This window comes from Bidens hawaiensis, unplaced genomic scaffold, assembly GCF_021521415.1.
Source record: "Bidens hawaiensis isolate Kalapana, Puna unplaced genomic scaffold, B.hawaiensis_p1.1 tig00001016_1, whole genome shotgun sequence".
Taxonomy (NCBI): domain Eukaryota; kingdom Viridiplantae; phylum Streptophyta; class Magnoliopsida; order Asterales; family Asteraceae; genus Bidens; species Bidens hawaiensis.
Genome location: NW_027491059.1, coordinates 5,034 through 24,699, shown reverse-complemented (window position 1 = coordinate 24,699; position 19,666 = coordinate 5,034). Strand labels below are relative to the sequence as shown.

Below are 19,666 nucleotides of genomic sequence, written 5' to 3'. Positions count from 1 at the left end.
AATATAATGTTTTTTTTAGTGTAATTATAGAGATTGGGATATCTCGGGAATGCGCTAAATTTATTGCTTTCTTGGTCTTTTTGTTTTGCTATCAATGGAATTGTTTTATTGTTTGCTTTCAACTTTTTTCAGCAACTTTATGATATTATTATCTTTTAATCTTGGTTTGCTATTAATATAACAGCCGTCCAAAACAAGAAAACCACCTAAAAGCCAACTATTAGTTTCCTTCCCCAATATTAAATTAAAAGATTCTCTGTTATATATATATAAAAAAACACTCTAGTGGACTTGTTCTACTTGGTTTTTAGTTTTTACATATCTGGAGATTGCACCATCATCCATGGCAGATGCAAGCTCTGTAGATCCAAGTAATGGATTCTGTACAAACACCAAAATCTTTCACAGCCTCCGGTCACCGGCGCCTCTTCCGCCTCCGTCACAGCCACTCTCCATCACCGAATATACACTCTCCCTCCTCCAATCTAACCATGCATTCTCATATTCTATTGATTTCCTCATCGACTCTGCCACCGGCCACCGTCTCCCCTACACCAAATTCATCCGTCAAGTCCGCTCTCTATCCGCGTCCCTCATTGCAAAACTTCCTCCATGTGTCAATAACCAAGTCGCACTAATCCTATCTCCAACCTCCATCCACATTCCTGTAATATATTTCTCTCTGTTATCCTTAGGCATAACCATCTCACCTGTTAATCCTGTTTCAACAAAATCGGAGCTAGCAGACTTAATCCGTCTTAGTAATCCAGTCATCGTGTTTGCTACTTCCTCAGTAGCTGATAAACTGCCATCCTCACTACCTTTAGGAACAATAATAATCGACTCTCCGGAGTTTCTCTCCATGTTACAAGATTCAAAACCTAATTTCACTCATGTAAATGTCAATCAGTCCAGCACTGCGGGTATTTTATACTCCTCCGGCACTACCGGCCGAATCAAAGGTGTGGAGTTAACTCACAGGAACTTCATCGCTATAATATCCGCTTCATTTCATAACAAATTCATGAAAGACGAGAACGCCCCTCAAACTGTTTCGTTGTTTCCGATACCTTTATTTCACGTTTTTGGAATGTTTATGCTGATCAGGGCAGCATCACTTGGCCAGACGCTGGTTCTCATGGAGAGATTTGATTTCAATAACATGTTGAAAGCGGTGGAGAGATATAAGGTTACGTACATGCCGGTCTCACCCCCGCTCGTGGTGGCGATGGCAAAATCGGACCTCGTTCCCAAGTACGACCTGAGCTCGCTGTTAATGGTCGGGTGTGGCGGCGCTCCGCTAGGAAAAGAGATGGCCAAGAGCTTCAAGGCCAGGTTTCCACACGTGGATATTGTCCAGGTATGTACTGTTTAGGTATTACTACTTATCAATCAATGTCCTAAAAAAATATTTATTTTCTATTTTCTGTCACACTTGTGTTTAAATTTTCTTAATTTGACCAAATTAAGAAAACCATAAACCAATTACTATGTGCTTACACCTTGATAGTTGACACAACACTATCCTTTTAATTCTATAAACTAGGGAATAAGCTTTTTCATATATCTATGTTACAATTCCATGTATTATACAGGTTAAATAAATGTAATGTTATATAACATAATAAAAAGTCATGTCTTTATAAGCCCGTGTACTGCAATGGTTGAAAAAATTGTATATTGCATAGATGAATACAATATAATGTAATCTGTTCGCATTTCTAGTCAAGATATGTCTTTAAAGAATGAACTTTGACGTGACAGTTATTAGAATCTTTTTTAGAAATGGTACTAATTTCAAACATTTGATCAAAAGAGGTGTTGGTATTATTTTTAATCACAAAAGGGGGTTTTGAGGTTAGTATTGGCTAAGAGAGTAATAAGAGAATGAAAAGCTTTATGTCATAGTTAGAGTTAATTGCCATTGATAGTGGCGAATAAGAGTAAATTGCCATTGCTAGGGTCGAATAATAAGAGTTAATTGTCATTGCTAGTAGCGAATAAGAGTTAATTGTCATTGCTAGTGGCGAATAAGAGTTAAATTGACATTGTTAGTGACGATAAGAGTTAAATTGTAATTGCTACTGGCGAATAAGTAGCTTACAATTCTGATCTCTCCTACATCCCTATTGTTCCCTTATTCGCCAATACTAACCCCGAAAACCCCTCTTGTTATTGAAAACAATATCCAACACCCCTTGTGATCAATTGTTTGAAATAAGCACCACTTTTAAAAAAAATTCCAGTTATTAATTTTGTTAAGTTAATTATATATAAAATATAATGTAATCTGATAGCATTTCTAGTCAAAATATCACACCTTGTGAATGGGATGCGTAATATCTAAAGCTTCAAATTTTGAGTTTGCATTGACATTCAAGACACATTTTAATGTTGTTAATAGCCTATTTCCCAAATGAGTTAAACAAAAAACTAAAAATTAATGAAATTGTTGTGTTCTTTTGGAAGGTCTGTTACCACAAGAGTGGTTAAACTTTTGTGTTCATCCATAACTGTTCATTGAGTAATACTCAAGATCTTTAGATTATTATGTCAAATAATTTTCAGAGATCACTTGTTTAAATTGCGGTGAATGACTATCTTTTATTTTTTTAAATAACTTACAGGGGTTCGGTATGACAGAGACTGCAGGAGGGGTTACAGGAATGAAGAGTCTGGACGAGTGTGAACACTATGGGTCTGCGGGCCGTTTATCGTGTAACGTGGAGGCTAAAATAGTTGATCCTGAAACTGGTGAGGCTTTATCTCTTATGCAACAAGGAGAACTATGGCTAAGAGGGCCCACAGTCATGAAAGGTAATGCATCTTCTGCTTATTTATAGTTTTCAAGGGGAGTGTTTGGATTTGCTTATTGAAACTGTTTACTGTTAATGTAAGCAATTTCAGATAAGCAACTTCAAACCGTGTACTGGTAATAGCTTATTTCACTTAAGCATACGCCATTACATAAATATCTATCATATATGTGTTAAGACTGTTAGTCCAATAGTCCTGCTCTTTTTGTGTAGAAAAAATATGCTTTTTTCCCATTGTAATGATTTTTAATGGCCAAATCATTTTAAACCTGGAAGAAACTTGCTATCACCGAAAACATGAAGCAACTTACTGCCGCTAGCACCGAAAATACAGACCGCATCATTTCTAGCCAACAACAACTTGCTATCGATCACAAATCCCACCTGGATGTGATCGTGAAACAACTCACTGCTCAAGATGAGCAAACCAATCTCCTCATCGCCACCCTCCAACAAACCAATCCCAAATCACCCGACCCTAGCAGTTCAACACCGCCACCGCCACATCCTCCACCACCTGGTCACCAACCGCCGCTGCCACCACCACCACCACCCCCGCCACCGCCCGGTAACAACCAACCCCGTCCTCCAAAAATTCTGCTACCTACCTTTGATGGGATTTGTGATCGATAGCAAGTTGTTGTTGGCTAGAAATGATGCGGTCTGTATTTTCGGTGCTAGCGGCAGTAAGTTGCTTCATGTTTTCGGTTAAGGCGGTGAGGAGTTCATTGGTGGTAGGCAGTTCACGACGAGGAGGCATGGTTGGAGGAAGAGGACGAGAATGAAAGCACCAATTGATAGTAACCGGATTCGAGATCGGCGGTCTCCAAAATAAGCAAGTAAATAACAAGAATGTAAATTAAAGTAAGACAAGTAATTTGGAACAATTTTCTCTTTTTCTTGATTAGTAAATGGAAATGTTTTTTTTATAGGCTACAATGCAAATGAAATGAAATACACCCACTACTCCACTACTTTACCCAAGTTACCTAAGTTAAAGAGAACGTGCAATTTGGAAAACAACTAACAAAGATATGCATGCATGAGAATAGGAAACATGGTTGAAATGTGGGAGCGATGTTGGTTAAGTTGGGTCATGGAGGATGGATCGTATCAATACTTATTGTTTCAAAGTATCTATGAGGTTACAATCGTCATTTCCTCAAGTGGCTTTTAATTTTTCACCTGATGATCACAATGACAGGTTCCACCAGCTGAATTAGAGCGCTACCTTCAATCGATCCCAGAAGTTGTGGATGCTGCTGTGATTCCGTAAGTTAGTATGGGTCTGACCGGGTCAAGTTGGCTTGCAGAAACCTTATAAATATGAACATAAATCCTGGGACTTTACTTTAGCATTATAAGTTTACAACCCCTTTACTTGTAGAACTTAATGATAAAGTCCTAGGATTATATTTTTCTAAAAAAGGTCCTTGTATTTACATTATTAGTTCAACTTTTTAAAAAAATAATGAAAAGAAAATCCTTGTTTTTATCAGATATCCGGATGAAGAAGCTGGACAGATTCCCATGGCGTATGTGGTGAGAAAACCTGGAAGCAAAATCAGCGAGACCCAAATCATGGAGATAATTGCAAAACAGGCATGCATCTATACATGGTCTTATTTAATTGCTTGCTTGATAATTTTGCAACTTTTGGAAGTATAAAAAAACAGTGATTATTTCACAATTAAGCACTCAAAGCTAGGATGTTCACGAGCCGAGCAAGGGCTTCCTTGTTGCTTGGCTCGTTTACAAATTGAACAGAGAGAAAATCGCACTTTTGGAGTGGTATTGAGCGAGTTTCTGAGCATTTCTTTTTTTTTTTCCCTTAAATTTTTTTTTAAAAGAAACAAGTTTAAAATTGGATATAATGTATACAAAACAATTAATAATTAAAAAATAATTATTTATGTAATTATATATGCACAAGTATATAATTTTGTTTTTATAGTTATTTTGAATATTGAAATATTAAATATAAATATAATTATCTTTTACTTATTATTATTTAAAGTACTTAAAAACATTTAATAATTGAAAAGAGATCAATGCGGTTTTCTTTCATATGGTTTGTTCAGATTTGCTATTTTAGTCCAAAAGTTTAAAATTTGCTCTTTTAGTCCCTAAAGTTTCATTTACATTGCAATTTTTGTCCAGAGGTTTCGTTTTCATTACGATTTCCATCACTGTAGTTTGTTAAAATATGCTATTCCAGCCCAAAATATGTTAACAAAAACGACGAAAATTGCAATAAAAATGAAACCTTAGCGACGAAAACAGCAAATTTTAAACTTTTGGACTGAAATGACAAATTGGAACAAACCACAGGGACGAATACCCGTAGTTCACTCAATTGAAAAATATTAAAGTGTCAAAATCGTCCTTGAGGTTTGGTCAATAATGCGATTTTCGTCAAAAAAGTTTATGCTTTGCATTTCAACAATCGAGGTTTCCCACTTCTTGCCAATTACATCCAAAACGTTAACTCCGTTAATAAACTTTTTGGACAAAAATCGCATTATTGACCAAACCTCAAGGACGATTTTGGCACTTTACTCAAAAATTATGATTAATATTCAATATTCAAATTCAAGATAATTATAAAAGAAAATATATATTTGTGCATATATAATTATATGGTTTTAAATAAATTAAAATATTCAAGCTAAAATGAGAGGACCTTTTCTCGTTGCTTGGCTCGTTTGCAAACCAAACCGAGCAGAGCGGCTCTCTTAAAATCGAGTGAAAAACAAGCGAGCAATTTCCAAGCAAGTTTGAGCAGCGAGCGGTTTGGACATATCTTTTAGGAAAATGGAAATTGTGAGTTAAAACACCCGAGGATTTTGAAACCCACATTTAAAATTCAAAGTTTTGTGTGAATTTGTAATTCCATCACTCAAAACTTAATAAAAAAAATAAAATGTGATTATATAAATATGCAATAAATATAATGGGTTTTAATGGGTTAGATTGAGTTGTGGTGAGTCATACAAGATCATAAAAGTTTAAAATAGATCTTACATAGAGTTGTGCAAAACGGGTTTTTTCAAGCACTAAAATCAGGTAGGAACCAATTCCGGATATTGTCGAGTCTTTGATTTGGCTGGTCGGGTTGCACCCGGGTTTTGACCAGTAGAGGTGGAACCAGTTCTAGCGGATCCAGTTCCGGGTACAATTTTTTTAAGGAACCGAAACATGTTTCATACCCATAGGTCGGGTCTGGAACCGATTTTTAGCCCACCTCTAATCTTACATGTGTATTAATGGGATATATTGGGCCTTGATTACGGACGTGGTTCGGGTTTTTTATCGGGTTTCTGGGTTTTATGTTATAGGATTTTACAATTTACAGGCCCAAATAAGATTCTGGTAAATAGGTTTTAGGCTATTTGGTTTTGGGTTTATTCGGGTCGGGTTCATCAGTATTCGAGTTTATAGGTACAGGTTGAAATGCATTCATAATTTAACTTAGCTAGCATGATATTCATTATACAATAAGCACAAAAAGTCATATATCAAAACCCCAATATGATCATTCGTTTGCAATCAACGCATTTATTAAGTAACCGATGTCAAATAGAACAAGCACAAGATTAAAGCATATAACCAGTTATATAAACTAAAAAAAGGTCAAATCATCATGTTCACGACATAGAAACAAAGCATATAAGAGGAAAACTAGACTTTTCTATTTATTATGTTTCTATACGTATAATTAACATTTTTATATGAATTCGGGTTACCCGATTAAACTTTTTTTTAACCCAATTATCATTCCGAATACTACATATGGGTCATTCAAGGTCGGCATTCGGGTTTATGGTAAAAACGACACTCTAGCCTTAATAACTATTCATGACCCTTAATGACCATGGCTAACTTTGTAACGTCATATTGAACCTTTATGTTATATCGAATCGTAGCGAGTCATATTAAGCTATAGTAGGTAATAATAGACCATAGATAAAAGAGCCAATATAAATAGTTTTGTAATATTGAAGAGCCAACTTGAATCTTTATTGTTATGATAACACTTAAAAAGATTTTGTTACAGATATTTCAATTTTTTAACTTAATTATTTTCCAATTATGCTAGGTGTATTGCTATGGATTTAGCTATCGATTTTAATAAAAAAACTAAGATTATTAAATAATTTATTTTATCTATTTTCTACATATTTCACTATCGAATGCATTAATTATTTACTTGTTACGTTTCAATGGTTTTTTTTTCTAGATTTTTGCTACAGTTTTTGCTATAAATTTTGTTAAATTATTTTTTAGATTATTATTTTCTGAATTTGCCACGAATTTTGCTATAAATTTTATTAACTTACTTTTTAATTAACTATTTTTAATTAACTATTTTTAAACTTTGCTACGGATTTTGCTACCGGTTTTATTTAATTGTTTATAAAAATTTTATTTTTTCGAGTTTGCTACAGATTTTGCTACGAATTTTTTTAAAGTTGTTAGCAAGTATATATTTTCTCGGTTTTGCTACCGATTTCGCTACAATTTTCGTTTGCGACGGAATATCCGTAGCTAAAGCGTAGCAAAATGTATTCGTAGCTAAATCGTAGCAAAATTTGCTACCGATTATGTCTGAGCAAAAAATCCGTAGCAAATACCTGTTTTTGTAGTAGCCTAGACCTACTCAAAGCAATCGTAAGTTTTCAGTTATTAACACCATACAAGAAGATTAGAAAAGTTGGTGTGGATTAATGTTTGCAGGTATCACCATACAAGAAGATTAGAAAAGTTGCATTTATAAACGCAATTCCGAAGACCCCGGCAGGAAAGATATTGAGAAGGGAGCTGGTTAAGCATGCTTTATCTGGTGCTTCATCTAAACTATGATTAGTTGTAGTTATGTTAATGTAACTAGGCTAAAAACAAAGTGATATGAGAACTAAATGGAGAGATCTCTATTATTTCATGGATCAAGTATCAAATACAATGAAATCCAAGAAAAGTGAATAATGAGGCTAAAACGTCTATATTGCGAATTTATAAATTTGTCACAGTGAACTTTTGTTTAAGAGTATACATATTGTATGAAAAGTGAATAATGAGGCTAATGCTAAAGATTGTCTTATACAGTTATACGGTGAGAAATGAGTCCATTTATTGCGCACATTGCTATTATAAACCGTTGCAACAAGGAAACGAGAATAGGCGAATAGCAATTAGGAGTGTAAATGAATTGAGCCGAGCTTAAGCTTGAAAAACTACTCTTAAGTCGAGCTTGAACATTAAAATTGAAGCTTGAAGCAAGCCAAGTTTAGGTTCTCATAACTCAAACGAACTAGACTCAAGTTTATTCGAGCTTTTAAAAGTTATAAATGAGAAGTTCTAAACTAAGTTTTTCATTTAAATAATTGTGCATTTTGCACACGTGGACATGTATTTGCATGATAATTTTCTCTGTGTATACGATTTAGGGGCGAGCTCGATATCAGCACTGAAAATCGTCAAAAGTGCATACCAATACTTGTGGGCAAGAATCGGCAAAGTACCAGTACCTAATACTATTTGCTCGTCCCTCTAAGCTATTGGCCGGCACGAAGTTTCCAGTTGTAGTGCGCAAATCAAATTTCTAGATCACTACTTAAAGTTGCATACACACTAATTATATTTACATACATATTGGGTTTGATGATCCCAATTGAATTTCTATATATAGGATATAAGATTCTTTACTTCACCCATTTAAAACTACAACTTTAAAACTAATCGTATATTATTATATTTTTCTGGAAAACTACAAGATGCTAATCACTTTATATATATGATTGTTTATTGGATTACATCGAAACAGAAGGCAGGCGGACAACAAGCTGCGCCGCTACTCCTTTTTGAATCGCAAAACCCAATCTTTTAAAACTAATATTGGGTTTGATTATCCCAATTGAGTTTCTGTATATAGGATAAATATTGCCGAAACACCATTTTGGTATGTTTAGGCAAAAGTTGCTTAAAACAAGATTTTTACTTTAACCTTTTAGCCTCATATATTGACTTGACTTGTTTCAATAGTACTTTTGGTTCATTTTCATCAATAATTGATGGTTAAAACTCTCTTTTGATTAAAACTCTGCTGTAGGTCAATTTGGTTAGACTTACCAAGTGCCATGTTTTCAAAACTGGACCGGTCGACTGCGAACTAACCATGAAACCGATATGGTTAAGCGCCCGTTAAATCTTTCTGTCACCACCTTCTTTTGATTATTTTATTACAAGGTATAACAATGTTTTAATAACTTTTTATTGTTTAATTATTTTATGTAATTTTACATTGAAAAACCTAATGTAGTACTTGGTAATATATCACTATCTCATTTCCATATTAATGTTAACATTAATTCTCTCTCCGTTCTATCTATCATCCATTTTTAACTATGATTTGTTTTTTCGAAAAAAGTTTTATTCCCTCATTGACACACATATTGGCGTACAGTCGTCCACACCCAAATTCGTTTTGTTTGTCATAAAGCATGTGTGAGAAAAGTTGATTATATGAAGAGAAAATTCTCAAAATAGCTCTTTTTAAATATAGAAGTTTCAAAATAGCATTTTTTTCTTCAAAATCTTTTATAATTTGGATTGTCAGGACGTATTGGGAATAAATAAAAATAAAGACGAGATTTTGAAAGAAAGCCAGATAAAAGACGAGATTTTGGGAAAATAATGTCGGTAAAGTCCAAATTATTTGTAATCTTGGAACAAAAGTTCAAATTTTTCAAAAACTTTTTTACTCAAAATAACCGTCTTGAGAGATTTTTATGTTTCCTACCTTTCCCGTCCATATTTTCAAATTATTTGGAAAATATATTTTTTACAATTATACCCCTTAACCACCACCACCACCTTGAACCACCACCATCACCGACGTCGTCGGTTGCCGGAGCTCCGGAAGATGAGATAGCATTCGCTAGCCAGAGATCATTCGTAGTCGCTGCCGGTACCGTCACCGGAACAGAGTTAGACGACTCGCTGGCGAATTTAGCCTGCGACGGAAAGTTCGTCTTCACCTTATCGCCGCGGAACTGTCTAGCGGCAGCGTCGTACGCACGCGCCGCCTCGACGGCGGTGTCGAATGTGCCTAACCAGACACGGCTCTTCTTAACTGGATCTCAAACCTCAGCGGTGGTGGCATCAGGTTTCCGATGAGGAAGCATGGTGTGTGAGAATGAATGGGTGGATATAGGGGTTTATACAGTGGGTGAAGAGTTGTAAAAAAATGATACGCGCGGGAGAAATAGCGCCGTCGGTGATGGTGGTGGTTCAGTGAAGATGAGAAAGGAAGACCGGAAGACGGTGGCCAGAGCTCCAGCAACCGACGGCGTCGGTGATGGTGGTGATTCAAGGTGGTGGTGGTTAAGGGGTATAATTGTAAAAAAATATATTTTTCTAAAAATTTGAAAATATGGATAGGAAAGGTAGGAAACATAAAAAAATAGTCTCTTAAGACGGTTTTTTTGAGTAAAAAAGTTTTTGAAAAATTTGAACTTTTTCTTCAATATTACAAATAATTTGGACTTTACCGACATTATTTCCCCAAACCTCGTCTTTTACCTTACTTTTTTTCAAAATCTCGTCTTTATTTTTATCAATTCCCAATGCGTCTTGACAGTTTAAATTATAAAAAATTTTAAGGAAAAAAAAACTATTTTGAAACTTCTCGACTATTTTAGGAATTTTCCCTTATATGAAACGTATTTAACACTGTTCAAAAAACATGTAACATATAATTCAGGTGAACAATATTATCAACATTAAAGATGGTCTTATCCTATGAAATACGTAGACCGCTCGGACACGGGGTTTGGTTCATGTCATTTCAATTTCAATAAGTAGTAAAAACTTAAAACTAAGTTTTTCTTTATTGCACACGTGACACGTGCTATGTTGATGTCACATACTCACATAAAAAATTTCCAATATTATATTTCCACCTCCTTAAAATAAAATATTGACCGACTAAAAGTTTCCAATTGAATTGAACAAATCATTAAATCAAATCTCCCATATTAAAACTCGTGTATCCATTGGTTATCACATATCAGTATCACAAAACAAAAACCAGTAACAACAACGTCAATATCAATGGCGGACGTAGATCCCCGTAACGGATTCTGTTCAACAACCAAAACCTTCCACAGCCTCCGGAAACCGGCGTCTCTCCCGCCACCGTCACAACCACTCTCCATCACCGAGTACACACTCTCCCTCCTCCAATCCAACGGTGCATTCTCATATTCTACTGATTTCCTCATCGACTCAACCGCCGGCCACCGTCTCTCGTACGGCGAATTCATCCGCCAAGTCCACTCTCTATCCGCATCACTCTTTGCAAAACTTCCTCCACGTGGCAAAAACCAAGTCGCATTAATCCTATCGCCAACCTCCATCCACATTCCGGTAATATATTTCTCGCTTTTACACCTCGGTGTCACCATCTCACCTGTTAATCCGGTTTCCACTAAATCCGAGCTGACGGACTTAATCCGTCTTTGCAATCCCGTCATCGCGTTTGCCACTTCATCAGTAGCGGATAAACTGCCATCCTCACCACCTCTAACAACAATAATAATCGACTCTCCGGAGTTTCACTCCATGTTACAAAATTCAAACCCTAATTTCACTCATGTAAATGTCAATCAGTCCAGCACTGCAGGCATCCTATACTCCTCCGGCACTACTGGCCGAATCAAAGGAGTAGAATTAACTCACCGCAATTTCATAGCCATGACAGCCATTTCACAGCACACCAGATTCGTAAATGACGAAACTACCCCTCACCCTGTGGCGCTGTTTCCGCTGCCTTTGTTTCATGTGTTTGGGTTTTTTATGCTGATTAGGGCGGCGTCGCTTGGGGACACGCTGGTGCTCATGGAGAGGTTTGATTTTGGTAATATGTTGAGAGCGGTGGAGAGGTATAAGGTTACGTTTATGCCGGTATCACCTCCGCTCGTGCTGGCGATGGCGAAGTCTGACCTTGTTCCGAAATACGATCTGAGTTCGCTTTTGATTATCGGGTGTGGTGGTGCTCCGCTCGGGAAAGAAGTGGCTAGTAGCTTCACGGCGAGATTTCCTAATGTCGAGATTGTACAGGTATATAACATTATGACCTCACGATTTATGAATGTAATTTTTTAAAATTCATAGTTTTATTATTTAAAAGAGACCAGCGACGCAGTTTGTTACGGTTTGCCTTATTTAAAATGGACTAACGAGATAGTTAGTTATCGTTTGTCTTCGATAACAATATTTTCAGGGATATGACCTTCATACACTACCTCAATATTGATTGTACGTGCCTAATCGGCCCATATAGGACTATACGGACCATACAGACCATGCATGACTGACAAGTGTACGCAGAGGAGACCAAATAAATGTTTTTTCAGCTTATACGACCTGTATAGCCTTATACGAGATAGGTCTTCGACATCTCATGTCCCATACTGCTCGTATAGTAAAAAGTGGAATATGAAAATTAGGTGCTGTTTGTTTTTGCAGACATAAACTGTCTGCAAGCTGATTTCATCTGTTTTCATGTCTGCAACTGAAGATGTGGTCTGAAGATCTGCAAGCTGAAAATATAAGACTGTTTGTTTTTATAAGCTGATACTGTCTGCATAACTGTCAAACTTATCTCACAAGATAGAAGTCATTTATTCAAGTTACATAGAAAATATAATAATAAAATTGTGGCGGCGGACGGTGGGTAGTGGCGATGGATGGTGGTGGTGGACAGTGGGTGGTGGTAATGGACGGTTTTGGTGGGTGGTGGACGGTGGTAGTTGACGGTGATGGCGTCCGACAGTGGGTGGTGGTGGTGATGAACGGTTGTGGTGGGTGGTGGACGGTGGTGATTGGTGGTGGCTGTGATGGATGGTGGTGGTGGTGGTGGTGGCGGACGATGGGTAGTGGTGGTGGATGCTGGTAGTGGCGGCGGACGGTGGGTAGTGGCGGTGGATGGTGGTGGACGGTGGCAGTGGGGGACGGTGGTGGTGGCGTACGGTGGCTGGTGGTGGCGGACGGTGGTGGGAGGAGTGGATGAGAGGGTGGCTTCAAAGGGATAAGAGTATGATTTTTTTGCGAAGATGTTTTAAGCAAGATTTCTTTGCTTTTCTTTTAAGATGAAAGAAGATAACTTAAGATCTGTTTTAAGAAAAAAAACAAACAGTCTTCAAGGGTAATGTCCGCGCGCGTGCAGACATTAGCTCCCTTGAAGATGTTTGAAGAAAAAACAAACACCCCCTTAATGATGGTTTATGAAGATCCTGTAGGTATTTTAAATGAAAATTTTGAAAGAGAAATAAAGACTACTCTTTTTAATGAAATTTTTAAAAATAATCGTATTAATATTATCCACCCACGCCCTTTGTAGCGCGTTTGGGTTAGAGCTCTTGTGGCTTGTCAATCAGTGCCCTTTTTTGTATTAAAAGATATCTTTATCTATTATGGTATTTGTGTGGCCTGTGTGTGGCTTACTTAGATAATATCGCCAGAAAAGCCTGAGATGATTAAGTACAACTATAGTATCCTTTTTAGCTAAAAACTGAATAAAAGTAATTGGCTTTTAGGCACTCTTGTTTGACTAACAAGACAATTATTTTTAATAACCATTGTGCGTTGGGAGGGATTTCATAGGTTAACAAAGAGCTTGGCCCAACAATCAAAAGCATAGTATAGGGGCGTACCCACCCGAGTGGTACAATGGTTGGCCCTATTTGTGAAATTATAGGGTCGGCCATATTTGTGAAAAAAAATTAGTGCTATATATGCATTAAAATCTCGACCGGGCTCTATGAAATTTTGACAATAACCCTTGTAGAATTTGTTATATCAAGAAATACTTGCTTAAGAATGTCGAACGAGATAATATTATGGTTAAATTTCAAAAAATGAAAACAGTAGATAAACTACTCTAGGTATATTGTATTTTAATTATGTATTTTAAATGACATCTCACATATTTTTTTGGTTATATGATATTTTGTTTGATTGCTTGTTTTTTATATGGCCCAACCCAACCACAATGGCAGCACTAGACCCAAAAACAAATTGATATACCGATTTGACCCGACCCGGATGCCCAAACCAAAATGAAAAAAATATATATGCCGATAGTCAACTAATTACCTGTCCAAAAACTTCCCAACCCCTGTAAGGAAATTTCAGGGTCCGTCACTACAGACGCACATGACCTTAGTTTTGATTATACATATTTTATGAGTGCATTTGCTTCTTGCATTGGTGATGATCTGATCACTTGTTTTAATAATTTGAAGGGGTATGGCCTGACAGAGACTGGGGGAGGAGTTACGGGAATGAACGACCCGGATGAGTGTAAGCACCATGGATCCGCAGGCCGTTTATCGCCCAATGTAGAGGCTAAAATTGTTGATCCCGAAACTGGTAAAGCTTTATCTCCTATGCAACAAGGTGAACTATGGCTAAGAGGGCCCATGATCATGAAAGGTGATACATGTTCTACTTGTATTTGTTTATTTTCCTTTAGAAATTAGCAACTTCAAACCGCTTATTTAACTCACGAATAAATGAATAAGCAACCCGAAACATGCCCTTAAAAGTTAATCTGCATGGTTTTTCTTAATAATAGTTCTTGTGGAAATGTCAAAAAGCTCTAGTAGATTTCACTCATTTTTATAACTGGTGTGTAACTGTGTATCAGTCTTGACCTTTGTGTAGAAGTAATCTGCCTTTTTCTATGCAACAATGTTACGGACCCGCAACTCTAGAGAAAGTCAATTTTGATCAACAAAAATGAAAATGATGTTGATGTTGATATTGATGGATAGTGTTATTATGCAACTGTTTGATGGTTTAAAAATAGATATTTTTTTTTCTTTTTGTATTTGATCGTTACGTTTGAGTAATAGGTTATGTTAGAGATAATGAAGCAACTGCTGCAACTGTGGACTCTGAGGGGTGGTTAAAGACTGGTGACCTTTGTTATTTTGATTATGATGGTTTCCTTTTCGTTGTTGACCGATTAAAAGAATTAATCAAATATAAGGCTTATCAGGTAATGTTCTTGCTTCAAGGAATTAATCAAATACATGTTGTTTCAAAGCAAAGTTGCATCTGTCATTTCTTCAAGTAACTTCTAAATTTCCATCTAATGATCACAATGAAAACACTGTAGGTCCCACCAGCTGAATTAGAGCGCTACCTTCAATCAATCCTGGAAGTTGAAGATGCTGCTGTGATTCCGTAAGTTAGTGCGCGCCGGGCCAGGCTGGATCGCGTCAGGCTGGCCTGCAAAAACCTTATTAGATTTAGGGGTGCACCAAAAAAAAGAAAAAAAAAACGATCCGTAACCGGGAAAAAAAGACAAAGCGAAACAAAAAAAAGGGCTTGGTTTTATGTTTTTGTAGGTTTTGCATTTAATTAGAACCGAAAAAACCAAACCGCGTTTATAGATTTTCAATTTTTATTTTAACTAATAATTAGTATGAATTTAATAAATATGTAAATTATGTTAGCCCAAATGCATAATATAATCAATTTATTGCTCAATAACAACATGATTTAGGCCCAAATTTATTATTTTGGGCCAAATTTTGTTCAGCCCAAAATTTTCAAGTTTACATGGCGAAACCAAACCCGAAACCGAAAGGAACCCAAACCAAAAAACCTAAACTGAGCGATTATCAACATTCTGAAACTTAAGTTTCGGATTTAGCCCAAAACCAACCCAAATTGAACCCTGCACAGCCCTAAACCTTGTGGACTTTTTTTCATTATTAGTTTCTCCAACTTTTCAAAAGATAATGAAAATATCCTTTTTTTTATCAGATATCCTGATGAAGAAGCTGGGCAGATTCCCATGGCATATGTGGTGCGAAAACCCGGAAGCAAAATCAGTGGGACCCAAATCATGGAGATAATTGCAAAACAGGTATATATACTTGCAGTTGCATCTATACATGATCTTATTTGTTACTTGATATAAATTTAGTAACTTTTATTATTTCCACAACTAAGCAGTGAAAGTAATCATAAGTTTTAAATAATGTCTGGAAAGGTTTTTAAGTGTGTGTGGATTAATGTCTGCTTACAGGTATCACCATACAAGAAGATTAAAAAAGTTGCATTTATAAACGCAATTCCGAAGAACCCGGCTGGAAAGATATTGAGAAGGGAGTTGGTTAAGCATGCGTTGTCTGGTGCTTCATCTAAACTATGATGCACCAAAATTTTTGAATGATTGTTTTTAAGCTTTCCTTAGACTAAACTTTCAATATTCAATAACTTGGTTGCTTAGCGTGTCTAGTGACAGGCGATTATGCAAGTCTAAATTTATAAAAAGTTGATTACTTTTTACTATAATGAATATAACTATACGAAATTACGAATAATCAAGTGTGACCTCATCAGTAGAACTACAAGAAATCATCAAGTGTAAAACTAGAGCCATAAAAGGCATGAATCGAACCAGGCTTTCGTTAAGCTTGTTCGTTCGTTAAGCTTTTATATGACAAATAAAGGTTTGACAACTTCATAAGTGCATACCTGAGTGAAAATTTGTGTCCGTATGTGTTCGTTAAGGCAATGGTAAGTATCCCTACATAGTTGATATGCGACTCTAATATTATTAATTTACTAGTTTTTAACCCGACATCTTGCGCCTGGTAGGTCGGATATGTTTATGTACTCATTGCGTTGCGGCGATGTATTAATGTTGGTTTGGTTGGTATGGGTTAAGTTCGTTATGATATTCACATTGAATTAAAAAAATATGTCAACGCAAGAGAAAACCCGAGTGCTATTGGTCCCGCGCGTTGATAAAATCTGACTGCTGTCGGTCCTGGTGTTCCGGCGATGAGTCGGTAAAATCCAAGCGTTTTCGGTGCTTGTTGTTGCATCGATTATTAGTCAGTCAACACGAATTCCTTGAGTTTCGGTTACGTTCATTACGGAACCATATAAACAACGCTGGTAAAACCCAAGCGTTAAAACCCAAAAAACAAAATTCGTAGAATTAACATATAAAATAGAAAGGTAACATTCGTCGGTAAAACCCGGGCGCTCGTAAAGCGTGTCGACGCAAGTTAATCAGTTTGGGTTACGTTCGTTACGATACCATAACTAAAATAGAAAGGTTGATAAAACTCAGGCGTTGGTAAAACCCGATCACTCTCAGCCCTATGCGTAACAAAGGTCAGTCGGTAAAACCCTAGTGTTATAGGTTCCGTGCATTGAGAGGTAAGTTGACGCAATTTAATCGGTTTTGTTCACGTTCGATACGATACCAAAAAAAAAAAATTGTCCGCCATGTGGCTTAATGCGTGCCGTTGCGGCACCAAAACTCTTAAATATACTTGGGGCGCGTTCGCTTCACGGACTTTTTTTAAAGGATTTGGAATAGGAATTGGAATTGGAATGGAATGGAATGTTTGAGAATCCTTATCATGTGTTTGGTTGGTTAATATGTATTGGAATTAGAATCTTCTTCATTCTCACGTTTTTGTTTTTTAAGAACAAGGGCAAAGGCGGAAACGTTTTAGTTTTTTTACTTTTTTTCTGTTTTTATTTATATTTTGAGTTATGATTTTTTTATTAATTTTTTTGAAGGGGTTTTTATTGTTAATAAAACAATCCTTTATTTTTCATAACAATCCTTATCAAATAGGTGGGATTTTAAAATCCCATGAAATGTGAGATTTGATAGGATTTAGTTTCCATTCCCATTCTTTCATTTAATGAAATAAACATATCAATTCATGGGATTTAAAATTCCATTCCTTGGAATTCCTTCCAAATCCTTGAAACGAACAGAACCTTTAGCATTAATCTACCTGTATTATTAAAGCAACACAATCCTTCCGCATGCCATTCAACTAGACCCTCCGCATAGACTGCCATGTGTACAAGATTCCATTTTTACAATTTTCACTTTATGAATGATAAAATAAAAAATATGTTGTTGGTGGGAATCAAACTCATTACCTTGCTTTTTAAATGTTCGTGGTTTACCAACTAAACTAAAATGAATTGAAGGTAACATTCTCTTTTTCTTAATTGTTAAAGATTTACAACCTTTCATTTTTATTTTCTAATACAAATACAAATTATTCTTACTAATCTATGTATTTTAGAAAAGTATTTATATCTTAGGAATTTATAAAGTATGTTATTATACATATTATACAGTTTAACTTTTTGTTGTATTTTTTTAACCATCCGTGTATCACACGGGCTATATCCTAGTATTAATTATGAGTATACATATAATATAGCAAACAACAAGCTAGAGATGAAATTAAACTACAAGGAAGATATGGTTGATATTCATGGTATGCTTTACTTAATTTCTTCATATTTTTTGGTTGTGCTTTATAAAAGAAATTAAAGTTTGAATTAAAGCCTTGGCCTTTTCAGTTGATGGATCAATTAAATGAAAGCAATGATCCACGCCTTCATTCTCCATAAGCTCAATCTCACCTGTCCATTTACTCTTTTTCAATGTCTCATAATGCTGAACCCCTCTTGGTTTCAACGGGTCGTTTTCCGCAACCACGGTTAACACCCTGGAGCAACAAAGTTTCTCAAGGTTCGGGTCCGAAACAGGGTTGAGCTTCGGGTCATCATCCGAACCAGAACTGCCCGGGTACAAGTACTGAGTAAATTTCTTGGGTACTTTCTGAGAGAAGTACGGGTGCAGTATCATTAACCCCCGAACACCCAACCTGATACGATTAACCCCAGCTTGAACCGCGAGGTAATGAACCAAGTTCGTCCCAGCGCTCTCTCCCACCAAGAAAACCCGATCCGTGTCAACATAATCGTTGATCCATGGGTCGGGTCCAGAGGCGATCCACTGGAACGCAGCCCAGCAGTCGTGGTAGGCTGCAGGGAGAGGGTGTTCGGGTGCAAGTCTGTAGCCTATCGCAATGGCCACAGCTGAGGTTTGGGAGACGAGCTGCGTGAGGAAGCTTTGTGTGGCGACGTTTAGTGGTGATCCGGTGCAAAATGCGCCGCCATGCACGTAGACAATGAGCGGAAGCTTTTGTTTTTGTAAAGAGTTGATTTTGGGGAGGAATATTCGGGATTTGATCGATGAGATGACGACGTCTTTGGATTGAATGCCGGTGAGGGGATCAGTGGATGGTGGCACGATGGGGATGGTGAGAAGGCGTTCCACACGGGCGTCGTTGTATACTCGTATAAATGGTGGGAAGTCATGCGCGATTTCGGTTGATGAAAATGAAGGAGCCATTGATGGAATATTGTGTCACAAATTATATGTTGAAGAAATTATAAGTTGAAGCAAAACATGTAGAGTCTTGGGATTAAATATAGGTGAACATGACCGGTGTTATGATTTAAGATACGAGAAGACTAAGACATGGTCAAATATGTACATGTAATAAAATACATATGATGTCTTTTTACTTGAATTTCTAGTCAATAAAATTACATTTCAAGTCAATAAATTGTTTTAAATCACAACTTGATATTACAGTATAGTTTCATAGATCAAAATTTCAAAATAAGTAAGAAACATATGCATGAATCATATTTTATATTTTATATTTCCTGTGTTTTAATATTTTTGAGAGTTAATGACAGGTTTGATGACTTGATCACAGCATGTTCAATGTTGGGTTTCAGACTTTCAAACCAAAACGAAACAGCGTACACTGAAAATCCTTGGATTTTAAATTGTTTTCGGTTCTAGAAGACTCAAAAACTGATGAACTAGAATTACATTTTGTTAGATACTTTACTGTAACTAGATTGACTTGTCAACCAATATAAATCATATTATACATTAAACTAGTTAGAAGGCGCAGGGTTATGATGAT

At 36.4% G+C, this 19,666-nt stretch overlaps 2 protein-coding genes and 1 pseudogene across 2 annotated transcripts; 2 read left to right on the top strand and 1 right to left on the bottom strand.

Moving 5' to 3' along the window:
• The first annotated feature begins 339 nt into the window (after nucleotides 1-339).
• LOC143550558 (4-coumarate--CoA ligase-like 9) lies at nucleotides 340-7,691 on the top strand. The gene is made up of 8 exons (XM_077041185.1): nucleotides 340-1,360; nucleotides 2,628-2,817; nucleotides 2,908-2,932; nucleotides 3,137-3,384; nucleotides 3,450-3,502; nucleotides 4,021-4,088; nucleotides 4,316-4,418; nucleotides 7,554-7,691. Exons 1-8 carry the CDS (start codon nucleotides 344-346, stop codon nucleotides 7,677-7,679), a joined length of 1,830 nt encoding a protein of 609 aa, XP_076897300.1. The 5' UTR covers nucleotides 340-343; the 3' UTR covers nucleotides 7,680-7,691.
• Nucleotides 7,692-10,920: 3,229 nt separating this feature from the next.
• Nucleotides 10,921-16,051, top strand: LOC143552023 (4-coumarate--CoA ligase-like 9). Its single transcript, XM_077042333.1, has 6 exons — nucleotides 10,921-11,936; nucleotides 14,123-14,312; nucleotides 14,735-14,880; nucleotides 15,001-15,068; nucleotides 15,654-15,756; nucleotides 15,919-16,051. The coding sequence occupies exons 1-6, from the start codon at nucleotides 10,929-10,931 to the stop codon at nucleotides 16,042-16,044; spliced, it is 1,641 nt and encodes a 546-aa protein (XP_076898448.1). The 5' UTR covers nucleotides 10,921-10,928; the 3' UTR covers nucleotides 16,045-16,051.
• A 2,123-nt stretch (nucleotides 16,052-18,174) lies between these two features.
• On the bottom strand, nucleotides 18,175-19,358 carry LOC143551248 (2-hydroxyisoflavanone dehydratase pseudogene; annotated as a pseudogene).
• Nucleotides 19,359-19,666: the final 308 nt, after the last annotated feature.